The 25,917-nt window shown below is 35.3% G+C and overlaps 2 protein-coding genes across 3 annotated transcripts in view; one reads left to right on the top strand and one right to left on the bottom strand.

Moving 5' to 3' along the window:
* Nucleotides 1-343: 343 nt before the first annotated feature.
* On the bottom strand, nucleotides 344-7,663 carry LOC120618452 (60S ribosomal protein L10). The gene is made up of 3 exons (XM_039882679.1): nucleotides 7,483-7,663; nucleotides 2,648-2,704; nucleotides 344-2,306 (listed from the first exon to the last, which is right to left on the bottom strand). Exon 3 carries the CDS (start codon nucleotides 2,218-2,220, stop codon nucleotides 1,576-1,578), a length of 645 nt encoding a protein of 214 aa, XP_039738613.1. The 5' UTR covers nucleotides 2,221-2,306; nucleotides 2,648-2,704; nucleotides 7,483-7,663; the 3' UTR covers nucleotides 344-1,575.
* A 15-nt stretch (nucleotides 7,664-7,678) lies between these two features.
* CFAP97 (cilia and flagella associated protein 97) overlaps nucleotides 7,679-25,917 on the top strand; it is a 29,976-nt gene continuing 11,737 nt past the window's right edge. The window contains exons 1-3 of one of the 2 annotated variants that reach the window (XM_039882668.1): nucleotides 7,679-7,794; nucleotides 10,862-11,916; nucleotides 22,969-23,234. In XM_039882668.1, coding sequence (XP_039738602.1) covers nucleotides 10,878-11,916; nucleotides 22,969-23,234 — 1,305 coding nt within the window. In that variant the 5' untranslated portion in view covers nucleotides 7,679-7,794; nucleotides 10,862-10,877. Of the gene's footprint in view, nucleotides 7,897-10,861; nucleotides 11,917-22,968; nucleotides 23,235-25,917 lie in introns of both variants that reach the window. The other variant, XM_039882667.1, reaches the window with a different exon arrangement.

The raw sequence follows: 25,917 nt of genomic DNA, 5'->3' as shown, positions 1-25,917 counted from the left end.
CTAGTTTCTTCTGATTCACTATAAGACCCTAAGGTCAGTTAACCCCTTACTTTCTTGTAAACTTTCAAGCAGTAATTGTTTATGAAAAATATAAGTATTCAAACGTCAAAATGGCCTAAGTGTTCAAGTGAAAGGAAGAGTCAAGTCTCTCACTTTAAATCAAAAGCTAGAAATGGTTAAGCTTACTTAGCGAGGAAGGCATGTTGAAGGCTGACAGGCCAAAAGCTAACCCTCTTGTACCAGGTTAGCCAAGTTGTAAATGCAAAGTTCTTGAAGGAAATTAAAAGTGCTACACTCCAGTGAACACATGAATGACAAAAAATCAAAACAGAACAAAACAGCCTTATTGATGATAAAGGAAATTTTAATGGTCTGGATAAACCAACAACATTCCCTTAAGTCAAAGCCTAACCCAGAGCAAGGCCCTCTCTTCAGTTCTATAAAGGCTGAGAGGGATGAAGAAGCTGCAGAAAAAGTTTGAAACTAGCAGAGACTGGTTCATGAAGTTTAAGGAAAGAAGCTGTCTTTATAACATAAAAGCGTAAGGTTAAGCAAGTGCTGATGTAGAAGCTGCAGCAAGTTATCCAGATCTAGTTAAGATAATTAATGAAGGTGGCTACACTAAACAGATTTTCAAAGTAGATGAAATAGCCTTCTATTGGAAGATGCCATGTAGGACTTTCATAGCTACAGAGAAGTCAATGCCTGGTTTCAAGGCTTCAAAGAACAGGCTTTCTTACTAAGGGTTAATCCAACTGGTGACTTTCAGTATAAGTCAATTCTCATGTACCATTCCAAAAATTGTAGGGCCCTTAAGAATTATGCTAAATCTACTCTGTCAGTGCTCCATAAATGGAACAAAGCCTGGATGAAAGCACATCTATTTACAAGATGGCTTGCTGAATATTTTAAGCTTACTGTTAAGATCTATTGCTCAAAAGAAAAAATTACTTTCAAAACATTGCTGCTCCTTAACAATGCACCTGGTCACCCATAAGCTCTGATGGAAATGTACAAGATTGTTTTCATGCCTGCTAACATGGCATCCATTCTGCAGCCCATGGATCAAGGAGTAATTATGACTTCCAAGTTTTACTCTTTAAGAAATATAATTGTAAGGATATAGCTGTCATAGACGGTGACTCTTCTGACATATCTGGGCTAAGTAAATCAAAACCTTCTGAAAGGATTCACCATTCTAGATGCCATTAAGAACATTTGTGATTCTTGGGAAGAGGTCAAAATATCAACATTAACAGGATTTTGGAAGAAGTAGATTCTAACACTCGTGGATGACTGAGGGGTTCGAGACTTCAGAGGAGGAAGTAGCTGCAGATATGGTGGAAACAGCAAGAGAACTAGAATTAGAAGTGAAGCCTGAAGATGTGACTGAATAGCTGCAATCTCGCGATAAAACTAATAGATAAGAAGTTGCTTATGAATGAGCAAAGAAAGTGGGGGGGTTTTTTGGTTCTTTTTTTTGTTTTTGTTTTTTTGTTTTTTTTGGTTTTTTTTTTTTTTTTTTTTTTTGACAGAAATAAGGATTTATTAGTGGAAGAGAGGCAGCATGAAGACTCATGAGTGCAGGGCACGCCATTTGTCCAGGGGGCCACGATTAGGGATGTATTTGACCCCACAGCCATCTGGGATGAGCCGCTTTTCAGCCACCATATCTTCAAACTCATCTGCATTAAACTTAGTAAAGCCCCATTTCTTGGAAATGTGAATCTTTTGACGACCAGGGAACTTGAACTTGGCCCTGCGTAGAGCCTCAATCACATGCTCCTTGTTCTGCAGCTTGGTGCGGATGGACATGATCACCTGGCCAATGTGGACCCTGGCCACTGTGCCCTGGGGCTTTCCAAAGGCACCCCGCATACCTGTCTGGAGTCTATCAGCCCCAGCACAGGACAACATCTTGTTGATGCGGATGACATGGAAGGGGTGGAGCCGCACTCGGATATGAAAACCATCTTTGCCACAGCTCTTCACCATATACTTGTTGGCACAAATACGGGCAGCCTCCAGGGCTTCGGAAGAGAGCTGCTCATATTCATCCGACACCATGTGGCCACAGAGTGGGAACTCATCCACTTTTGCCTTCTTCCGCCCCAGGTCAAAGATTCGAATCTTGGCATCAGGGACACCTCGGCAGAAGCGAGACTTTGGGTATGGCTTATTCTTACAATAGCGATAACATCGGGCGGGTCGGCGGCCCATGGTGAAGCAGAGATCTTCAGTGGCACACCAGAGGAAATGAGCAAGAAAGTTGTTTCTTGAGATGGACTCTACTCCTGGTGAGGATGCTGTGAAGATTGTTGAAATGACAACAAAGCAATTAGATTACATAAACTTAGTTGATAAAACAGCAAACTTCATTGTCTTATTTTAAAAAATTGTCATAGTTACCCCAACCTTCAGCAACTACCAACCCGATCAGTCAACAGCCATCAACATCAAGGCAAGATAGTATCCCCACTAGCAAAAAGATTACGACTAGCTGAACGTTCAGACAATGGTATTTTTTAGCAATAAAGTATTTTGCATTAAGGTATATACATTTTTAAGACATAATGCTATTGCACACTTAATAGACTATAGTACATTAACTTTTACATGTTCTGGCAAACAAAAAAGTGTGACTCACTTTACTGCAATATTTGCTTTATACTGATGATCTGGAACCAATATCTCTGAGGTATACCTGTAAGTAAAAATATTCATGAAACTTTCAGGCACAAATGACTTTGTATTAATTATCAAAAAGAAAGAGAATTACAAAAGGTTGTAAATTAAAGTAGCTGGTATCAAGTTAAAGAATTAACAAGTATAGATCACAAAAACAGAATTTCAATTTACAGTTAAGTTGTGACCTGCAATTTAGGGAAGTGTGGTATGTCAATTAACTTGCTGTATAACAAGTTAATTGTTGTATAACAAACTATTACCAAATAACCATTTTATTTGCTTATGATTTTGTGGGTCTGCACTTTGGGCTGGGGGCAGTTTTCACTCTTCTTGCTTGGGGTCACCAGTGAAGCTGTGCATTGCCTGGGGCTGCTTGGTCTATGGAGCCTCTGCTGAGATGGCTTGTCTCTGCTCCCTGTATTATGCTCTAAGAGGTTAACTAGGGCTCCTTCACATGACAATCTTAGGGTTGTGACGTGCAAGTTATTTTTAAGCTCTTGCCTATCATATTTGTTAATGTCTCATTGGCCAAAGCAAATCATATGGCCCAACCAGAAGTTAAATAAGGGAGCAGCCAACACATGGGTTTAAATACAGGGAGGAGTAAATCATTGGTTCTATTACTTTAACAACCTACCACAATTTACTTTGACAGAATACACTAATTACAGTTTCTGGTGGATCATCTGGCTGCTCACCCAAATCAGTAGCATCTAGTGACTTATCACTCAAATGTTAAAGTTCACATTTCTTGTTCTTGGAATTTATTGTTATTCATTATTGAGTCCCATCTACCTATGAGATAAAGAGCCTGGGAAAGGGAGGTAGTACACAACTATTTTTGCCAGTTGGGAATTTGGTAATATCATTTAGCTTTATTTTACTCTAATACAGCCAATATAAAGCCAAAAAAAAAAAAATCTAAGCTCACTTAGATTTTGATATTCAGTATTATTGGGCAGCAGATTATGAAGAATTCTGTTTACTTATTACCTAATTTCTCTAAAATGCATGTGAACTGAGAAACTTTTTCAACTGATCTATATGCTGTTTCATGATAATCGTCATGAGCAGAGTAAAATAAAAGGTAGGCAGTACACAATTATTAAGTGTACTTGCATAAATTAGAAAAGATTTTGAATATTTTATTAACACTATGTACATAATATTAAATAAAACTTTTATACATCACCTAAGTCAGTGTCTTTGATTTGTCATTTATTTGCTATAGGAAAGAGAACACATTTTTAGTATTAGAGAATTAATCAGAGTCCAGAACATAGGCTGGCACAGAGTAGGCCCTTAATATTTCTGAATGAATAAATCTGATATTTTTATAATATGTCTAGAATAATTACGTAGACGAAAGTCTGTAATAAAAATAATATCTCATATTTGAACACAAACTTTAACTTTTGGAAATTATTTTTAAAACATGTTCCTCACCACAACTCTATAAAAAGTTTTATAATCCCATTTTGCAGATGAGGAAACTGCAGCTCAGAAGTTAAATGACTTGCCCCAAATCACACAGCTGGATGGTAAGACCTAAACTATAGGATTCTCTTTCATTATGCTATCTTTCAAATACAATAGTTAAAAGCTATGTAATGTCAAAGAACAAATACACTGGTTTTTACATTATACAAATAATGTCCTTACAAAACCAATACAATAATGGCATTCATCTGGCTTTTAAATAGATGACAAATTTCTACAAGGTATTATGTGACTTCTGTTCATTCTTTCCTTCTGTCTAAAAATATTAGCCAGGTGTTTTAGAAAATAGTATAAAATATGGTCTCTGTCCTTGAGCTCACAATCTAATTGGGGTGGGGGGAGAAAGAAGGTAGGAGAAAAAGCATAAAGCAATATAATACATTTTATAATATAGGCATTACAAAGTTCTATGGCGACAAGAAGACTGCTACTAATTCTGCTTTGTGGGAGTTAAAGGAAAATTCGATCGTTACCTTGTCTGTGACTCTATGTCATTCAGATTTCTCAACTTCCTGTGTTTATTATAGCACTGGATATTTCGAGCTACTCCTTTAAATACTCAAAAAATATGAAACTTAACTAATCTAATTTAAAATTAGTTTATAAACTTTAACCCAGTAAAGCTTTCATCTTTCAAAATTTGATTCTTAAATTAAAAAAACAAACAGCAAAAAAAAAAAAAAAAAAATCTGTCCACTGGTGTGTAGTTACTGTTCATAAGGAAAGTTTAGCACAGATGAAAAAACTTCCAGATAATATGGATAGGTCTCTTAGCAGCTCTCTATAGAAATAGCTAAACCTATATTGTTTCAAGAGGTTTATAACTGAGAATTTTTAAAAAGGAGATGGGGATCTTATTTACATTTTTTCTGACAAGAGTCCAGATTCAGTGATTGGGAAGTACCTTTTTTTCACCCAAGAATTGATGATGATCTATGACCAGAACTATGAAGAGGCACAAAGCAAATAAATTCTTAGTCCTGAAAGAGCTTATTTACAATCTAGTTCACATACTTATTGGCTCATTTCTCAATACAGGCAACTGAGTAAGTGTTCTTTGCAGGAAAAGAAAACCAGAGGAAAGGCAAAGCTTTACAAATCCACAGCCCAGAAAGAGCCAAAATTAAAGTTTGAGATATAATAATTTCTTCTGTTTATGTTTTATCATGGTATAATACGCACGAAACTTACTATTTAAACCATTTTTCAGTGTACAGTTCAGTAGCATTAAGTATATTCACATTGTTGCACAACCATCACCAGTACCCATCTCCAGAAAATTTTCATTATCCTATGCTGAAACTCTGTACCTATTAAACAATAACTCCCTATTCCCCTCTCTTCTCAGCCCCTAGTAATATCTTTTCTAATTTCTGAAGTGAAAGCATACAATATTTGTCCTTTTGTCTATCTTCTTTCACATAGCATAATGTCTTCAAAGTCCAACCATGTTGTAGCATGTATTATTAATTTTATACCTTTTTTGGCTGAATAAAATTCCATTGTATGTACATACCACATTTTGTTTTCCATTCACTACTGATGGACATGTTTTTCCCCCCATCTTTTGGCTGAGAATAATGCTGCGATAAACCTGGTTGTACAAATACCTGTTTGAGACTGCTTTCAAATTCTTTTGGGTATACAGTCAAAGTGAAATTGCTGAGTCATATGCTAATTCTACGCTCAATTTTTTGAGGAACTGCCAGTTTTCTCCAGCAGCCATACAATTTTACATTCCCATCAGCAATGCACAAGGGTTCCAAACTCTTCACATCTTTGCCAACCCTCGTTTTTTATTTTTATATTAACCATCCTAATGCGTGTGAAGTGGTAACTCATGGTTTTAATTTGCATTTCTCTAATGATTAGTGATGTCGAACATCTCTTCATGTGCTTATTGGCCATCTGTACATCTCTGGAAAAATATCTATTAGACTCTTTTGCATAAAAAACTTTGACTACAGAGTAGACAAGCATCCCTGGGAAATGGTGACAGCACAGTCTCATCAAGCAGAATGAAGTGAAATTCTACCTTTCGGCCTACAAAAAGAACAAAATGACTTTCTGTACAAGTACGAAATGCACTGTGAAGAACAAAACTAGAGCCGATTCCTTAGTGAGGCTGCCCAGGATATGGCTAACCCTTAGTTCCTAACTTTCTTTGCACTTTATGTAAAAATATTTGAGTACCTGTTTTATTAGTTTCCTACTGCTGCTATAACAAATTACTACAAACTTAGTGGTTTAAAACAACACAAATTTATTCTCTTTACTGTTCTGGAGACCAAAAGCCTAAAATCAAGGTCTTGGCATGGTCTTCTTTTGGAGGCTTCAGGGAGAGAATCCCTTTTTCTCTTTGTCTGTTTCCAAAGGTGCCTGCTTTCTTTGGTTCGCAGCCCCCTAACATCACTCTGATCTCTTGATGCTTTTAATTAAAATTTTTTTAAATTCGTTTTTAGACAAAACAGACATAACATTGTCTAAGTTTAGGGTACACAAAATGATATGTGTATATTACAAAATGATTACAATAGTCTAACATCTATCACCTTGAATAGAGAATAGTTTCTACTTGTGATCTGAATTTTTAAGGTTTACTCTTTTAACAACTTTAAAATATACACAGTGTTGTTAACTACAGTCACCATGCTTGTACTTATCTTTTGCTTCAACGGCCACATCTCCGATTACTGACTTGCTTGCCTCCCCTTTTATAAAGACCCTTTTGAGTACATTAACCTGGATAATCCAGGTTAGTTTTCCCACCTCAAGATCCTTAATCACATAACTAAGTCCCTTTTGCCATGTAAAGTAGCATATTCACAAGTTCTGAGACTTAAGAGGTAGACATCTTTGTGGTGACATTATTCTACCACCCCTATTATGTGCCTGTGAATTCAAAAATGAAAAATTATGGCATTCAATATATTCTAGAGATCATTTTTCTCTTAGATTGTTTGACCTACCCACCTCGTTTACTGGTGGGTGTTACCAGCCCCTGGAATTAGTTGTCTGAACTGAAATTTGCTGATATGAACAATCACAAAGATACAGCCGCACCCATTGTTTCTGCTGTTGCTGTTTGGGTAAGGAATTACAAAAAAATGAAAGCAGCTTTTCCTATTAAATAGCCACCAACAAGCAGACTCATCAGCATTGCCGTTCACAGTGGGAGAGGCAGCAATAAGGCCTTGACGAAGCACTGAGCAATTGAGGGCCTGGACAATTACTCTCTGGAAGCCCATTACTTTCTTCACGTGTTCCTTCCCCTTGGAAAATGGCGGGCCTTACCTCTTGTTCCGCGCCACCCAGAGCGGGCGGGGCAGATAGAGCCTCTCTCTCGGTCGCCACGGCCCACCGTGCTCTATGACGCCCGCTGCCAGGAGCGACGAAAAGCCAGCGCTTGGCACCGGCCCGGGACCCGCGACGCTCGCGGATCTGCCCTTGCAACCAACTTCCCCTTTCCTCTCTCTCCGCTTCCGGAAGCCGAGGGGTGCTGCTGGGAGCCCGGGGGCGGGGCTTCAGGAGCGCGCCGGCGCGTGCGCGCGAGCGCGAAACGTCGCGGGCGGCGCGCGTGGAGGCCGTAGCGGCCTCGGCTCGCAGGTGAGCGGCGCGCGAGCATCCTCTTGTCCGCGCCCGCCTCCCTCCTCACGGTTCGGGATCCGTTTCCCCTCTCCGGAGCCGGGCCAGCGGCAAACACGCAGGGTCGGTATAAGGAATCCCGCGCGGGGGTGGAGGAGGCGAGCCGGCTGGGACCCCCACCCCCAGCCCTTTGCCCTGCCGCCTCTCCAGCCCGGCCAGCCCTGGGCGCCGGGTGTAACCACAACAGAGGCTTCCGAGCCGGCAGGTCCGTGGGGTCGTCCACACCCGCAGCGGTCCCCGAAAAGGACGGCCCGGCCAGTCCTTAGGACGCGTTCGGGCTTAGCATGGGAGTCGGGGTCGGCCCGGAGTTAAGTGGTAGCGACCAGGAGCCGGGCTTAGGTCACCGCCTCTCACCTCTGCGGACCTGAACCTGAATCCTGAGGCGTCAGGGGTTGTCAGTTATCCTCTGCTACCTGGCGGGATCAGGAGGGATGGTGAACGGAGCTTCAAAGTTCCGAAAAACAGATGTTTACTTTGGGCCTAGATTTTCGAGTACCCAATCGGTTACCTTCTTTGGATGTATTATATATCTAACTACAGAAACGTAACGTCACAGTAACAAAATGACAGTTTGGAAATTTTCAGATTCTTATTTGTGTGTTTTCCTGATCTATCATGAAAGCATTAGTATTTCTATTGTCGGCTCTGCAGGCAGCTTTGGCAAATACCTCATTGAGGACCAGAAGGGTTATTAAGTTCTGATGAGCTATCATTTATTTTTTACCCTTTCCCAACGTGTTGCAGTGACAGCACCTAAACCCGAGAGTGGGGCTGTGTAATATTGGGATTTATAAGGCATTTAGTTCTCATCCACATTTCCTAGTTATCTCCCCAAATCCTTGGAATTTCATAAGTCAAGAGGGATCCTGGTGTATTTGTTAATGAGGTGACTTTTGGACTCCTCCCTAGGGTGAGGACTGGGGGTTAGAAGAACTGAGCAGATTTGAGGTTTGGAACTTTAAGCCCCACCCCTGCCCTGTGGGGTGGGGAGAGGGGCCTAGAGATTAAATTGCCAATGGCCAATGACTTAGTTAATCATGACTATATAATGAAGCCTCCATAAAAACCCAAGAGAACAGCCCATTGGTTGTTTTTCTGAGGGCTTCCACGTGCTTCGGTGCCACCTCCAAACTCCATAAGGACAGAAGTTTCTTTATTCGGGACCTTGCCCTATGTATGTCTTCTTCTGGCTGTTGATTCGTATCCTTCAATATCCTTTGTCATAAATTGGTAATCTAGTGAGTAAATGGGTTTTCTTGAGTCCTGTGAACTGTTCTAGGAAATTAATCGAACCCAAGGCAGGGGTGCTAGAATCCTCTGATTTAGGGCATTAATTTGTTGTAGGAAATAATGTTTCTTTTGTTTTAATATTTACTTGATAAAAGTTTTATAATCTAATTTTTCTTAAATCTTTAAAATTTACCTAACATCTTATTTTGGTTTAAATCTAGTAATGTTTTAGAATTTTAAAACTCATACTTTAATTTTCGCTTAGTTTACATTTCCCTGAACATTTTACACCATTTACAAACTTGCTTAATAAACAGCACAATTGCAATTTTAGTATATTTGATTTTCTTAAATACTTCAAACTCCTGACAAGGCACACTTATAGACGTAATAGAGGACATCTTCCTTAGCACTTAGACATTATTTATAAACCTAGGAAGTCTAAACTTTCTGATTTAATCAGGTTCTCTTAAGTGTTTAAAAGTAGATTACAGTTAAAATTTTATAAGTTTAATACATCATAATCTCTTCTATTTTTTAAAACCTTAAAACCAGACAGATTATCCAGTGATGATAAAATGTATTACCACATATACTTTAACCTATCATATTTAACTTATCACATTAATGGTATAAATTTGGTTGATTTTAAAATCATGTTTATACTTGCTTTTATAAGTTGCAGCATCACTTAAACAATTAAAGGCTGCAGAGTGTCATGACTGATTTAGGTTACAGATTACATAATCATTGCTTGATTGGATGTTATTTAATCATAATTTGAATATAGTAAGCACATAATTAGATTGTTAGATATATGTTATTGGAAATTTATATATTTCTTTCCTTTAACATAACTCATACTATTTGCCCCTTTTGACTATCATTATGGACTCATGACTTTCCCCAGAATTACTTTTTCCTTTTTACGTATATTTTGTGTTTTTTGTTTTTTAGTGTTAAATTGTCCAGCTTGGACAGTCCAAGCACCTTTGAACTGGATCCTTTGTTTTATTACCACTACCCCATATCTGGATATTGTGCTTTCTGGCAACAATAAGATATTCTGGGCCTTTCTTGGTTTTTTGGTTTTTTATTGTTCATTTGTGTGTTTGTTGTTTTTTCGACTCCAGAAATGGAATCAGCTGCCTTCCAAGGTCCTGATTTTTAAAAAAATTACTTTAAAAGGTTATGTCACAGTTTGTGATTAAATATTCAGAGGTCTGACTCCGAGCTACCTGTATAGCCTATGTATGTGCCTTAGTGGTTTTATTTGAAGGGATTGAGGCAGTTTTTACTTTTAATAGGAGTCATCTTCTTTCTGCTGCTGTTTCAGTACCTGCACTGTAGGACACAATAGGGCAAAAACAAGTGCTGAAATGGGGAAGTGTGTCAATCTTCATTGGACTACTTCCACGAAAATAATGTGTTTGGGCTGGCTTAGCTGATCTCATGAGGTTTTAACATCATCTTATTCTAAACTCTAATTGTCTTTAATTTATAGAAGGCAGATTTTCCTTGGCGTTCACCTAAGTGTCCATGTTTGCAGTATGCCTGCCTCGATGATCTATTATTTTCCTATGAACTGAACTATTAGACCTATTTTCAAATCATTGATATAACTTGATATTGCTCTTGTCACTCTGCTGAGTTGTTCTTTTTGTTTTTTTAGGCTCATGTTTCTTTTTATATATTAACCAAACTTCTCAGTTTGGGAAAATTAGGAATTATTATATAAAGATGAAAAATATTTGGAAATTACTCTTCAGTCTGATGGTTATATTTTTATCCTTTTCAGATATATTTTTGTCATCATGGATCAATTCGGAGATATATCAGAAGGTGAAGTGGACCATTCTTTCTTTGACAGTGACTTTGAAGAAGCAAAGAAAAGTGAAAGTAACTCAGTTTTTGACAAGCAAAATGGTGACCCTAAAGAGAGACTAGACAAAGATACAGAAGATGTAAACTTGAAATTTGGAATGCAAAGAAAAGAAAATGATCTTACTGAGAAAGAAAATGAAAGAAAAGAGAAAATTCCTCTAGAAGAACACCCTGTAGAAAATGACAATACACAAATCAGAAATTCTTTATTGTTGACTCCTTCTTCAAGATCAAAAAAGATGTGTGATGCTACAAAAGGACATAAAGTACAGTTGACCATTCCAAATAGAATTCCCAAAATTGTAAAAGAAGGCGAAGATGATTACTATACAGATGGAGAGGAAAGCAGTGATGATGGGAAAAAACATCATGTCAGGTCCAAGTCAGCTAAACCATCTAATAACTTTAAAAAAGGCATAAGTAAAAAATATTCCAAAAGTAGTTCCTCTTCCTCTTTGTCCTCCTCATCTTCAAGTTCAGGTACAGATTGTTCAGATGTAGGGTCTGATATCAGTACATCTGATTCACCTCCATCATTAAAGAAACATCTCTCTGGTGTAACCCACTTGTCACCAAAACATAAATATAAACCACGAATAAAATCATCAGGAACACAGCCTTCAAGTACTAAACCAAAAGTCGGTGATTACACTGAGGAATCTGAAGATACTGTGACAGATGTCACTCCTTTATCGACTCCAGATATCAGCCCTGTTCAGTCATTTGAACTGGGTGCATCAAATCATCCAAAAGTAAGAGTTAAAAGGCAAGAAAATGTGAGTCAGGAAGTGTATGGAAATGTTGAGGATTTAAAAAATAATTCAAAATCTTCGAAATCGACCAAAAAAGGGAAAGAAAAACCCGGGTCCAATCTCACCTCAAAGTCTTCAGTGTTAGATTCCAGTGGAGACCACAGATATAAACAAAAAGACTTACATGACACAATGGACCTGAATCATCTTTTGAAAGGTAATTTTATTTTCCTTTTTAAAAACTGTATATTGAATTTAAATATTTAATGGTATATTAAGCTTAAATATTAAATGCTATGAATTTGCATTGGTTTTTCTAGTAGATATGTTTTATTGTTTGAGATAATTGATACTATAACTTTACCAAACATTCCATTTTACCATAAAAATATTAGGAATGGCGTTATTTCTAGTATTACAAAGCTGAACAGCTAAGACTAGAAACTGCTTCAACTAGAGGGACCAGATGAATAAGATAATGAGAGAAGTGGAGCTAGATTTTCCCATGTTTGATAGAGACATTGGCATTGAATATATTTTACTTCCTTCATTAAGGAATCCAACAGCAAGCACTGAGGATAAAATAGCTGACCTGTTGTCTTCATACCAGAGAAAGTGATAAGAATGCTGGCAAATGAAAGAACTCAGAGTAAACTATGGGGTACTATTCAGATTTTAAGTTAAAAGCTAACAAGCATTACTTGAAAGTAATTACCTAGTTGACAAAATAATGTAATTCAAGTTTCAGTTGCTTTAAAATATATTTTTGAATTAGAATCATCTTTATTGCTGTATTTCTGTATCAATTTATTATTATCCATATTTAGTTTGAAAGGAACAGTACATTCCAGGTGAAATAAAAGCAGCTTCAATCTTTCCTTTGGACTCATTTATGTAAACTGTAAAAATATTGGGCTTGCAGGTTAGATTTAGGTCAGTTAACATTTTTAAGTTGTAAATTGGATTCTCTGTCTTTGAAATATTAATTGAAAGGATAAATCTTTAGCTTTATACTTTACATATTGTGGCAATATAAGGGCATAAATAAATCTCTTATTTAAAATAACTCGTAGTTGGATCGATAGTGTATTTTGGAGCAGCTTACACTTGTGAATGTTCCCTCCTTTGTAGGTTTTTCTTTTTCCTTTGCTCTGATTATATCTGTTGATGGTTTAGTGTGTCTGAAAAATTGAACTCTCCACTTTGGCCATCATCAACTAGTGGCTAAGCCTCCACTCAATATATCATTCCTGATAAATACTCATTCAGTCTCTTAAAACTTTGAGGATTGAGGCTTTTTCTGTTCTTGCCCCTCTGCTGCTTCTGCTAACAACAAGAGTGATCTTTTAAAAAGTCAGTCAGTCTTACTAGTTTCTTTCTTAATTCTTCAGTGGGCTTACTCTTATATTAAAAATAAAATTTAAATTCCTTATCATAGCCTAATAGACTTGATATCAGTGATTCTTATCCCAGGTGGTATATTAGCATCATCTAGAGAACTAGTAAAACAAATTATAAAAACAAACTATTAAAACAGATACTGATGCCTAGGCCCTGCCACGGGGATTCTGATGCTATTGGTCCAATATGCTATTAAGGTTGATGAGAACCATTGCTCTGCATCATATCCTGTTTTTTAAAGTCTCCTATTATTTTACTCCAGTCACACTGCTTTCTTACTTTTCTCAGAACACACTGCACATCTGTGGGGCATTTGCACTTGTTGCTCTTTTCCTTTGCATAGTCTGCTGCTTTTTCTCAGGTCTCAGCTTATATATCACCTCTTCAGAGAGACTTTTTCTTAACATTCTATATGTTGTAGCTTCACACCCTCGACCCCTGCCTCTCTGTCACAAAAACCTATTTCCTTCCACAGAATACTTATTAGATCCTGGAACTTGTAAAGTTTGTTTATCTCTCCCGCTGGAGTGTAAGCAATATGAGGGCAGGAACTTATTCCTTGCTAGAATCCCCAAATCTAGCCAGTGTTGGCACATAATAGACAATATTTGTCAACTGAAGGAACTGTGAGGAAGTTTCTATTGTTGCACAACTCTAATAAGAAATATATTTCACATTTCACCAAAACTTCATTTTTGTAATAAGTTACCCATGAAATACATAGAATAAGTCTGTGCCTCCTTCTGTATTATAATAACCTTTAATATATTTGATATTCTTCTCTAGAGAAACTATAATTCTTTATCAAGCCATCCAGTGTAACAATTTCCACTTAAAAAAAAATTCTTATGGCCACTTTCTAGTCTGTAAGATTATTTGTATGATTCATCAGATTGATGATTTCATCAAGTTGAGAACTGCATCTACATCTCTTAGAGTTCTATTTACCATATTAGAAATTAAATCAGAAATTTAAAAAAATATTAGTTTATTAAAGAACAGTAATAAATCTATTGTGTATTAACATAAGTTTTATGTAAACATAAGTTAAATATGTTTTATTGAACATAACTATATTTCCAAAAAATTAGTGATCTTTGCTAATCGCTAATACCTGGCAATAGAAGGTAATTGGATTCTCATGTCAGCTTCTGCATGAACTATTGTGATATATTGTTTTTGTTGAAGTATGTGAAGAAAATCTGACCTCACACAGATATGATTGGAAAATAGAGGAATCTTTTAATATCCTCTTTAATTTTAAATATTCTTTGCTACCACACCAATATTCTACAAGTAGTAGTTTCTTAAATGTTAGTTGCAATGTCAAATTTGAAATGAATATTAATTTGTCATCTGTTACATTAGAATTATTGATTTGTCTTACATTTTGAATGATTTTTGTAGCACTGATAGGTTATTTAAAAAATGTTGGTTCACTGAGCTTACAAATGTTGACACAGTTCATAATACACTATACAGAAATCATAGTCGTTAATATCACTACCAGTCTGGTTATAAAGCTCTTGGAAAGCTGTCAAACTCAAGTTTACCAAAAATTCTAATTTTTACTGAAGCGCTCATATTTTGTTATTGCCAACAAATACTGTCAGTTTTTTTCCTTAAAGTGACAGGATTATTTTTTAAAATCATATTTTTAATGCAAAAATTGGAAGGTGATCAAAATTAAGCCATAAAAATCCATCCAATGAGATCATACAGACTGCTCACTAATATTTTGTTTAATAATATGCATCTTAATATATTTTCCTTTTTTGTTTGTCAAATTTCTATTGCTGTATTGTTTTTAATAATTTCTACCGTGATTTATATGTGTTTAAAAGTAGCGGCCTAACACATGGCATTATAAAGTATCTTATAAAAATTTCTTATGAAATTAGGGTAAAGTAAGAATATAGATATTGAAAAGATAATGTTATAGAAGATAACAGTGTATAATATGACTTACAAGTTTTATTTCTTTTTAAAAATATGGTCTTATTTGACTAAATCATAATTTTAAAGACTCACTCTTTTATTTTTTATTTTTATAAGTACTATTTGATTCCACAATTTATAAGCACCACTCTGTTTTCCAAATGAGAATGAGCAGACGTCGCCAATAAAAAGCTTATTTTAGGAAGAAAACACTTGATTTTCATTTGGAATTATCCGGTTTTTAAAAACCATCTAATGGAAAAATAGTCTGTGATATTTGAGCTTTTCGTTCAGGACCATCAATGATTATCTGTTTGTATTGCTTAGGATGATTTTGGATGCAAAAAACAAATTCCTAATAAAACCATGTTTCTCACATAACAGGAGGTCCAGAGATAAACAAAGCTTGAGGGTTGACTGATTCAGTGGCTGAAAAATGTCTTCAGGGACCCAGGTTCTACCACCCTGTTCCCCTACCCTGGTATTAGCTTCATTCTTAGGTTGCTAGGAAATATCTGCAGCAATGTTTAATATTCACGTCCAGACATGACAGTGTTCAGAGAAAGAGAAATTGTCTCCTCTTCATCTTAAATTAGAGGAAACTTTGTAAAAAATCACTTTCAACTGACTTCCACTTATGTCTCATTGCCCAGAATGGGGTTATACTCCCATTCCTGACATAGTCGCCGACAAGGGTAATGGGATTATTCCAGGCCAGTCGGATTCACCCTAAAGTTAGAGGTGGGAATCAGGAGGGGAGGTCAGCTTCCCCTGAAAGACATGGCTTCTTAGGAAAGGGATAAATGTCTTTAAAAAAAAATTGGGGATCTGTTAAGTAAGGAAGAGGAAAATAGGAATGTATGCTAATTGGGCAACCAACTTTATCCACTAGGCCAGAGCTTGTCACCTTTAATATGCATACAAGTCACTTGGGGATCATGTTAAAACATAGATTCTGGTTCAGTAAATCTAGAGCAGAACCCAAGAAGCAGCATTTCCATCCAGCCTGGTGGTGATACCATTACTACTGATCCAAGTACCACAATCTGAGTACCAAGACACTAAAAAATTATTTGGTTCCATGGAAAATAAATACAGGTGTCTTTCACTATTCTTACCTAATTCATTTCTGAAACTTAGTTGGATATGGAGAGCCTATATATTTTTAAGTTTGAAATGGGAATAATAACAATCACGCCTAAAATTCCTGAACAGTTTCCCCAAATATAATAGAAGCACTGAAATACCATTTCAACAGGGAAACAGCTAAAATGTAGAAGAAAAGCTTTATTCATACTGTTGCACAGTAGGGAGCCCTGATCTCGCTGACCTGCTAGTAAGTGGTGCTCAAGGCTTTTAAACATACAGAAACAAAGGTGGCATTTGCCAGTTGGTACATCTGTGTTTGAAATCCAAATCATAACAATCACCATGGAGATGTGTGCATGACTATGTCATTTCTGCACTCATTTCTCGCTATACGTTATCACTTTCAACTACAACTATATGGGCTTTTCTGTGCCTCTTTGTCTCACCTCATTTCTTCACAACCTTTTCTACTTCCTTAGAATATAAATTTACTTAATGTGAGGAAGATGATAGTGATGATGCATACCACATTTTAAAAATTATAAGCACAAGACGTGATCCTATCAGAATAGCTGAGGTGCTGAGGTAGGAACACAACATATTCTACATCCTCTCAATTTAAACATTTTCACTAATTTTTGATTCAGATAGTGAATTTTGAGTGACAAATTTTCAAGCCATTACAGCAAACATTGAGCTAGAGTCAGAGAGTGAGAGATGCCTGTTTAGCTAACAGTATTAATGTTATTTATTAGTTTAAAATAACTTTTGTTAACAAATTTATTAATAAATTTGTAAATTTGAAAGAATTTCACACTATGAAAGCTTATGAAACAAAGTGTGATAAAAGAATATAAAATCAGGTATCCCAGTTGTAGGCCCTGGAATAATGAAACTGTTGAATTTGAAAACGTACATAGCGAGGTGAAGAAAATTCTGCAAGTGGATTAAATATTTTAGGCTTCTGGGTGTTATTCACATGACCATAGATAAGCAGTAACTATTCTGTGCCTCCGTTTCTTCATTTGCAGTGTGAGCCATTGATAGAGGTTGCTAAGGCCCATTCTAAATTCAGGGTTCTGGAGTTCTATGAGAAATATAAGAATAAGGGAAAATCAATATAGACTAACATTATTAGACATCTGACTTTAAAATAGACCTTGAAAATTTATTAGAATTTCTGAATATTTAGCCTCTTTTAGCTCAGTTGGATGGCTGATTTGAGAGACCTCCCACCCCTACCCCAAGCCTGCTTTTGCTATGTAAATGTTCAAAGCGAGTAGTAGCCTAAACAAAAGTTTAGGCATTGTGTTTTGGCATGAATCTCTCCTACTGGGAAAGTAGTAAAGTAATTTACATGACTAGATTTGAAGATATGTTTCATACTTCGTGTAGGTAAAATTAGATCAGTTAAGGAAGACTATGGAGGGCAAAATAGAAACACTAAATGCTCCACTTCAAATTTTACTGCATAGATTCTGTATGAAATAATTAGATATATCATTACAGATGTATCCTAAGAAGAAAAACTAATATAAGAAAAAGAAATATGATTAAAGAAGCATTGATGAGCAAATAAACTGGTTAAGCTTATTGCTAAACTGACAACAACATAGGAGGGAATGAAGCAAAGTACCTTATTCAAGGGAGAGACGTGGACCCTGTTACACTCCATAAGAAAGAGGTTACCTTTACAGTAGTCTTCCTTCTCATCCTCAGGGGATATAGGCCAAGATCCCCCCCGACGGATGCCTGAAACCATGGATTTTATGGAACTCTATATATACTATGTTTTTCCCTATCATACATACCTATGATAAAGTTTAATTTATAAATTAGGCACTGTAAGAGGTCAACAATAACTAATAATAATGGAACACTTATAATAATATACTGTAATAAAAGTTATGCAAATGGCCTTGGGGCCATTATTAAGTAAAATAGGGATTACTTGAACACAAGCACTGTGATACTGCCAAAATCGATCTGGTAACTAAATGGCTACTAAGTGACTAAAAGGGCGGGCGGGCAGTGTATACAGCATGGATATACTGGACAAAGGGGTGATTCGCATCCGAGGTGGGACAGTGTGAGCTGTCACACTACTGCAAATAGTGAAACTGTGGATAACGAGGGGTTCCTATACTGAGATTAGCTACTAGCACATCCTCCCTGGCAGCATGTTTTATCCCTTTACTGGCAGCCTGCAGTAAACAGGATCCAGCTAGGTGAGCAGGAAATCTAAGATATCTTCAACACACTGCCAAGTATTACCAAACATTTGAGAAAAGCTAAAATCAAGGGAGGCTACAGACTGACAGATAAAGAACATAATACTTGAAACAGTTAAAAATGAAGCTCAAGGATTTTAGAGGGGATCTACAAAGACAAAACTATTTTCACTAATAGCACTAAGCTGTGATTTGTTTTTTTATACTCTTCTGCCATGTGTGTACGATGGAGTTTTCCAGGGGCTACATGACAGTGACTGCACAACAGAGTGAAAGCAGAAGCTGATATGAGAATTCAATTGTCTTCTATTCTATTATGGCAAGCATCAAAAGATTTGCAAAAATGTTAGATTCTGCCACTTTTCTCACTAATTTTTTTGTTTTTTATAAAAATATGTTAACATCATTGGTTTGTTATTTTCAGATGAATTAATATCTAAATTTTTTCACTTTTATTTCTAACGTAAATATTGATAGACGTACCCCACATAAGCATTCTTTGGGGTCCTTAATAATCTCTAGGTAAGTAAAAGGGTCCTGAGACCAAAAAGTTTAAGAACTTTCATTTTAGAAGAATAGAATTAGATTTGTAGTCTGTTAGAGAAGAAGGGAGAAAAATTAGAGTAAAGAAGAAATTGAAGTGTTTTTTTTTTTAAAGATCGTAGAAGAGATCAAACAATATAAGGAGATGGTTTTAACTTATCAGAGGATATTATCAGAGGGGATTAAAATTTTTAAATCAAATCCAACCTAAAAATATATTTTAAGTAATCTAGGAATAATAAAAATAAAGGCTTGAAAAATATATGTCAGGTAGGTATTAACAAGGAGAAGATAGAAGTATCAATCCTATTAGCATACAAAATAGAATTAAAGATGTAAAAAGCACGAAAAGGGACAAAGAAGGTTTGACAATAATTAACTAAATACACCAAAAAGATTTAACAGCCATTGATTTGAAATGTATGATAAAAGCAAAACAACTAGATAAGGAAATTGACAAAGCCATAATCACTATGGAAAATTGATCAGTTAGACTTGCCCTTCCCCCAAAACAAAAAACAACAACAAAAAAACAGTAATTACCTGCCTGTTTGTGGACTGCACTTTGTCCACAGTTATTTTGTTTGTCTATCACTATATTTTTTTTTAAAGCGATGAAATATCAGTTGCTATTCCTACATATGAAATTTTCCCACTGCTTAGGATTTGGAGAGACTCAAAGAGCAGAGAACTGGAGTCATCTGAGAGCTGGTTTACTCACATGTCTGGTGTCTGGGTTTGGGATGATTTGAAGATCAGGACTGCTGAGCAGAGGGCCCGCATGTGGCCTCTGCATGTGGCCTGGCTTCTTCACAGATGGCGGCCTCGAGATAGTTGGACTTCTTACATGGAGGCTCACAGCTCCAAGTACAGTGTTCCAAGAAAGCAGAAACCTCATCACCTTTTATGACCTAGCCTCAGAAGTCACATAGCTTCATTTCTTCCATATTCTATTTTAAACAGTTATAAACCTTCCAAGTTTCAAGAGGAGGAGTACAGACCCTCCCTTTTAATAGGACTGTCAAATAACTTAGGGACATGTTTTATCCTCTGTTCACACAATAATTTCTGTTCTTCCCAAACGCAAAAATAAATTTCCCCTTTCCAAAGATTTTCTAACCTTAAGATCCAGGGTCTAAAACAGGTCCAAGTGTAGCTGAGGCTCCTCAGTCATGCTTCCTTAGTTACATGTGGCTCTGTGTACTTTGAGAGTCTTCTGTCAGGAGAGACTAGGAAGAAGGAGTAATTATAGTTTAAACCCTGTAAGTCCTGGCTCTTATATTCTCTCAAAATTTTGCTTGAAGGCTGATTAATTCCCTTTTTTAGTCCATCTCTATATATACTGTCTTATTATTGTGAATAAAACAAACCACTGATAACTTTCAACATTCTGCATGGAGATCTTCTTAGCCAAATCCACCAGCATCAGTAAGCACCTAGTCACAGCCAACAGTGTTCCTAAAATTCTGCTACTTCATCCTCTTCAACAGTCTCTAGGCCCTTCCATCTCTACTTGTCACCTGATCTTAAAGCTAGTGCCATGTATTTGGGGTTTTTACTATAGTAGTACTCTAATTCCTGTTACCAAATTTGTTTTAGTAACTTGCTCTGATAACAGATCACAAAACTTAGATGTGTAAAGCAGTAGCCTAGGATGACTCAAAAGGTTAGGATCATAGTGCCTGCACAAAGCTTTATGTGGTTTGATTTCTTAACAGCCTGGCAGCCCCAAGGCAGTCAGACATATAGGGTGGCTCAGGGCCCCAGGGGCAAGTATTTCAGGAAGCAAAATGCTTAGCTTGAAGAGACACACCTTAGCTATATCATATTGGCCCAGCTGTATCATATTGGCCTGTGCAGTCACAAGCCTGCCCAGATTCAGAGGAAGGGAACTGGAAGAATGTCATAGGATTTCTCATCTGACGAGTTCATAAAGAAGACAAAAAAACTTAGTAAATTTAATTGTTATTCTTTGAATTATGATCTCAGTTTATAAGTGTTAGATTTTTATTTTAAAAAACTTTTAAAATTACTTTAAAAAGCAAATACCATTTTTATATATATATATGGGATCATGAATATGTCTACAGGGTGGATTTTTTTTAACCGACAAATATATTAATAAGGCTTAATATGGCTTGGGATACAATTTTCAGTGGTAGCATTATACATAAAATTTTTAAATTCTGGCCGTGTCTTAGCTTAGAGAAAGTAAAGCTCTGATACTCCCAGTAAACACTGATATTGAAGTACTATGTACTCCCAGTAAATACTCCCAGTAAACACTGATATTGAAATACTATCAGTGTTAAACACTGATATTGAAATACTATAAAGGGCTTGAACAAAATTGTTTCGTTGAATAAAATTAGGAAAAAACAATATTTCCTAAATATAAGTTTAAATATGTACATATCTGTATAAATGTTTGTATCCCTGCAAGTTTATTCAAGTTAAAAAGTTTTTAGATCTTAATTAGAAAAAACAGTGGATCATATATTTAAAGTTGCCTCATACTAAAGCATATAGCCACTTTAGAAAAATGTAATAGTAATACTAGGTATCGGTATATAAACACTCCATACTTTGACATCAGAATTAGAATGCTCTTTTAAAAAATGAATTATGTCAAACTTCTGTATTTCTTTATTGCTATTGCCTTATTTTACTTTTAAATACTTTTTTTTAAATGCCATTAGGAAAATAGCTTACTTTTAATTCTCTTTATAATTTCATTTTAAAGGCTTTCATACATGGCTAGATCAATCTAAAAACCTTATTAAATTTTACAAAATGGGCATTTCTGGGAAGCAAGATAATTATGTACAGCACATCTATATCTTTCTAAATGTGTTCTCATTCAGATTTTATCATTAACTTGGTATGGTTTCCAACAAATTATCAAGCATTAATTTCCTCATTTTTCCTGTCAAGAAGCCACTGTTAATTTTTTTTTTAAGTTTCTGTAATCTTTGTCTTCAGTTAAATGTAGGGAGGTAGACTTAAGTTTTTGTGACTGCTCAAATGTTTTAAGTTTTCTCTAACAGTCACATTTTTAAATGGGAGAAAAAATGCCATTTCCCCTTGTAGCACTGTGCTTTTAACAATATAAAATACTCAGCAAGTAAAAGGTACTTGCTTAATATAAAGGTACTCAAGTGAAAACGAATAATGGTTACTTTAAAAATTAAAAACAAATACGCCAGTATGTCATATGATATAATATATTCATTTTTAGTACAGACGTAAGCTGAAACATTCGGGGAGCTTAATTTAGAAACTTCTAACAAATGTTTAGTAATAATTGTAACGGAAAATTGTTATAAAATTTAATTGTTATAAAATTGTTATGAAAATTTAAGAGTTGTTGAAAATTGTTATGTGGAAATTTAAGAATTAAACATGTTGGTAAAAAATTTTATTTAATAATTATAGTATACATAATAGGTTTCTTGGTTAAAAACTCCTATGTAATGTCTTCATTTTGTCTTCTGTTTAGTTAGGAATAACATGTTTGACTTTTACAGTAGAAGTATTTGTTTTAATGCCAATATTACAACCATAAGTTGAAAGTTTCAGAATATTCTGGGTTTATTTTTGCCATTTTCTAGCCATTGTTTCCATCAGTCATTGCTGAGGACTTCTTTTTTTGAAGTGTGCCTTCCAACTAACAAAAACTGTAGAAATTAAGTATTGTATGGTTCACTCAACCAGAGGTTTCTAACCTCCCCAACTATTAAGCTACCTTAGGGAAACATAAAATGAACATAACAAAAGCATTTTCCATAAATTATAACCTATCTTAGAACCAGTACCATGTACATTTCTAATTAAAATAATTTCATTGTATTTGTATAGCTTTTATCCCTAAAGAACCCAATGAGCATAAAACTAGGCTGCCTCTGGGTTTTTTCTACACAATTGTAGTTTAGATGTCATTAACATTATTTCATACTTACCTTTTCATGAATTAATGTAGTTTCCATTTTTAAGAGTTAAAGCATGTACTATCATATTGCTGTGCTACTGTCTTTAACTATTTTTCCCTTTTTCGTTCATTTCTGTAGCTTTTCTGGAATTAGATAAAAAGGGACCACAGAAACATCACTTAGATCAGCCTTCAGTAGCACCTAGGAGAAACTACTCTTTCACAAGAGAGGAAGTGAGACAGATTGATCGGGAAAATCAGAGACTTTTGAAAGAACTGTCAAGACAGGCTGAAAAACCAGGAAGCAGAAGTACAATTCCTAGATCGATTGGTCATCCACCTAAGTTATATCACAGTGCTCTTAACAGACAGAGGGAACAACAAAGGATTGAAAGAGAAAATTTGGTAAGTAACTGAAATTTTTTAGTCATCTAAGAAAATGAATTTGTACTGATTTTAAGTCCAATTTGCCAGAAACTCAAATAGAGCCCAATTTTCAAACTTAATCACATAAATGTAGTTATAAATATGTTTGTCATGAAAAATATATTATGAACTATAAGCCTGCTTTTTTTTTTTAAATCTAGCAAACTATAAGGGAACATTAAATGAAAATACTGAAAGCTCCATTATTTATTAAATCACTGCAATAGTACATGAAATAGTGTCCAGGGGTCAGATACATATATCTTCTGTGAAGTATTCAGTCACTAGCTAAATCAATTTCATTTTATCCTCAAAAGGTAAAAAAAAATTATATATCATTTATTTTAAAGGATAAATAAGTTCTCAAAGAGGCCAGATTTGGTGATCTGCTACTCAAATGTATGAAAGAGATTGATTATTAAAAATCATAGTTACATTTTGATGTTCTAAGGAATGTATATATATGGAGACTGTAGAAAATCTTTACACTAAAAACTATTAGTCATAGCCTTTTCCTTCATAAAATTCAGTTAATCATAATTGCTGATATTTACTGAGCTCTTACTAATGACAGACATTATTCTTAGTGTTTTCCAAATGTTAACTTATTGAATCCTGACAATATTTTTCAGATAGGCACTTTTATCCATATCTTACAGATGAAATAACTGAGACCTAGAGGGGTTAAATAATTAGCCTAAGGACACGGAGCTAGTAAGTGGCTGAGCCAAGATTCTAAACCCAGGTGGTGTCTTAAACTAAAATTAGATCCTTTATGAGCACATAAATTCAGAATTAAAATAATTGATAAACCTTTATAATTACTAAAAAAGTTTACAAAAATTCACCCTTATGTTTCATCATCAGTAAAGTCCTATTTATGTACTTACCTGAAATTATTACAACCCTTATAAATTTCTTTATTACCATCACTAACACCAAGAGTTGGGGAGCTGGGGTGTATATTTACAAAAAAATAGTAAAGTCTTAAATCTTTCAGGAAGATTACCTTGCATGTGGCAAGGAGTAGATAGTAACAAAGCAAGTCGAAATGAGGTTGGTGGGTAGTGAGCTGGTGATAGCTTTCCTCACATCACTGTAGCAATTTCAAGATTCATTCATAATTTATGAAAAGGCGAAATCACTGTGCCTTTTTGGTTTATTTGTTTTCGCTCTCCCACATGGCTCTGGAGCCTATTTTATTGATTTAACAAGCAGTTACACAGTACATACTGTTTTATAAATTGTAGGTCATTTAATCCTCTTGGTAACCTTATAATATAATCACTGTTGTCGTGGTGGAGTAAATGGGACACTGAATGGGACACAGGGACTCCCTCAAGGTCAAAGAGCTAGCAGGGTCAAACAGGTTACCTAGCTTTGGGTGACTTTTTTTAACAGCTCTTTTGAGATAGAATTCATATACCCATTTAAAGTATATAGTTGATTCAACTCAATTGGTTCTGGTATGTACATTGTTGATTTTTTAAAAGTTGTAGTAAAATATAACAAAATTTGCTATTTTAACTGTTTTTAATTGTTCAATTCAGTGGCATTAATTACATTCACAGTATTGTGCAACCTTAATACTATCTATACTCTGGACCTGTTAAATAATACTTTCCATTCCCCCTTCCCCTCAGCCCTTGGTAACCTGTTAATCTATTTTCTGTCTTTAAGAATTTGTCTATTGCAAATATTTCATGTAAGTGGAATAATACAGTATTTATTGTTTTTGTGTCTGGCTTTTTTCACCTAGTATAATGTTTTCAAGGTTCATCCATGTTATAGCCTATATCAGAATTTTATTACTTTTTATGGCTGAATAATATTCTGCTATATATATGTGCCACATTTTGATTATCCATTCATCTGTTGATGGACACTTGGGTTGTTTCTACCTTTTGGTTATTGAGAATAATGCTAGAGAACACTGACATAAAAGTATCTGTTCAAGTCCATGCTTTCAGTTCCTGTGGGTATATACCTAAGAGTAGAATTGCTGGGTCATATGGTAATTTTAAGTTTATCTGTTCAAGGAACAAACTTTTACTTTTGAAAAGTTGGAAGCATTAATATCTAGTGGCTATTCTGTATCTGAATAAGATGAAAACTGTTAGCCGTTTCTGTTTATAGCTTTTATTATCCCCCAAATCAGTTGTATATTCAAGCTATAAACAATGGAAAATTATCACTATTTTATCTTTACCTCATATACTTAGTAATTTTTCTCCATTTTATAGAAAGATCTTATTTGTCATACTCAAGAACATTAGAAACATAATGCAAGCCACATAATATAATTTAAAATTTTCCAGTAGTCAAAAAGGTCAAAAGAAACAGGTGAAATTATTCTGATATAATATTTTATTTAACTGAATAAATTCAAGATACTACATTTTAACATGTAAGCAATATTAAAAATTAATGATGAGCTATTTTGCTTGGGTTTTTTTTTTTTTAGTACTGCCTTTGAAATCTGTTGTATATTTTACACTTAGAGTACATCTCAATTTAGACAAGCCACATTTCAAATGCTCTGTAGCCAATGACCTTGGACAGTGCAGCTCTGAATAAAAAACTAATTCATACAGAAGTGAAAAAAGTAGCTTAAAATTAAACAAGAAAGTAAATATAATTTATTATAAAATATCATTTATTA

The sequence above is a fragment of the Pteropus medius genome, unplaced genomic scaffold, assembly GCF_902729225.1.
Source record: "Pteropus medius unplaced genomic scaffold, Ma_sr-lr_union100, whole genome shotgun sequence".
NCBI lineage: Eukaryota > Metazoa > Chordata > Mammalia > Chiroptera > Pteropodidae > Pteropus > Pteropus medius.
This window is presented reverse-complemented; position numbering and strand designations above follow the sequence as displayed.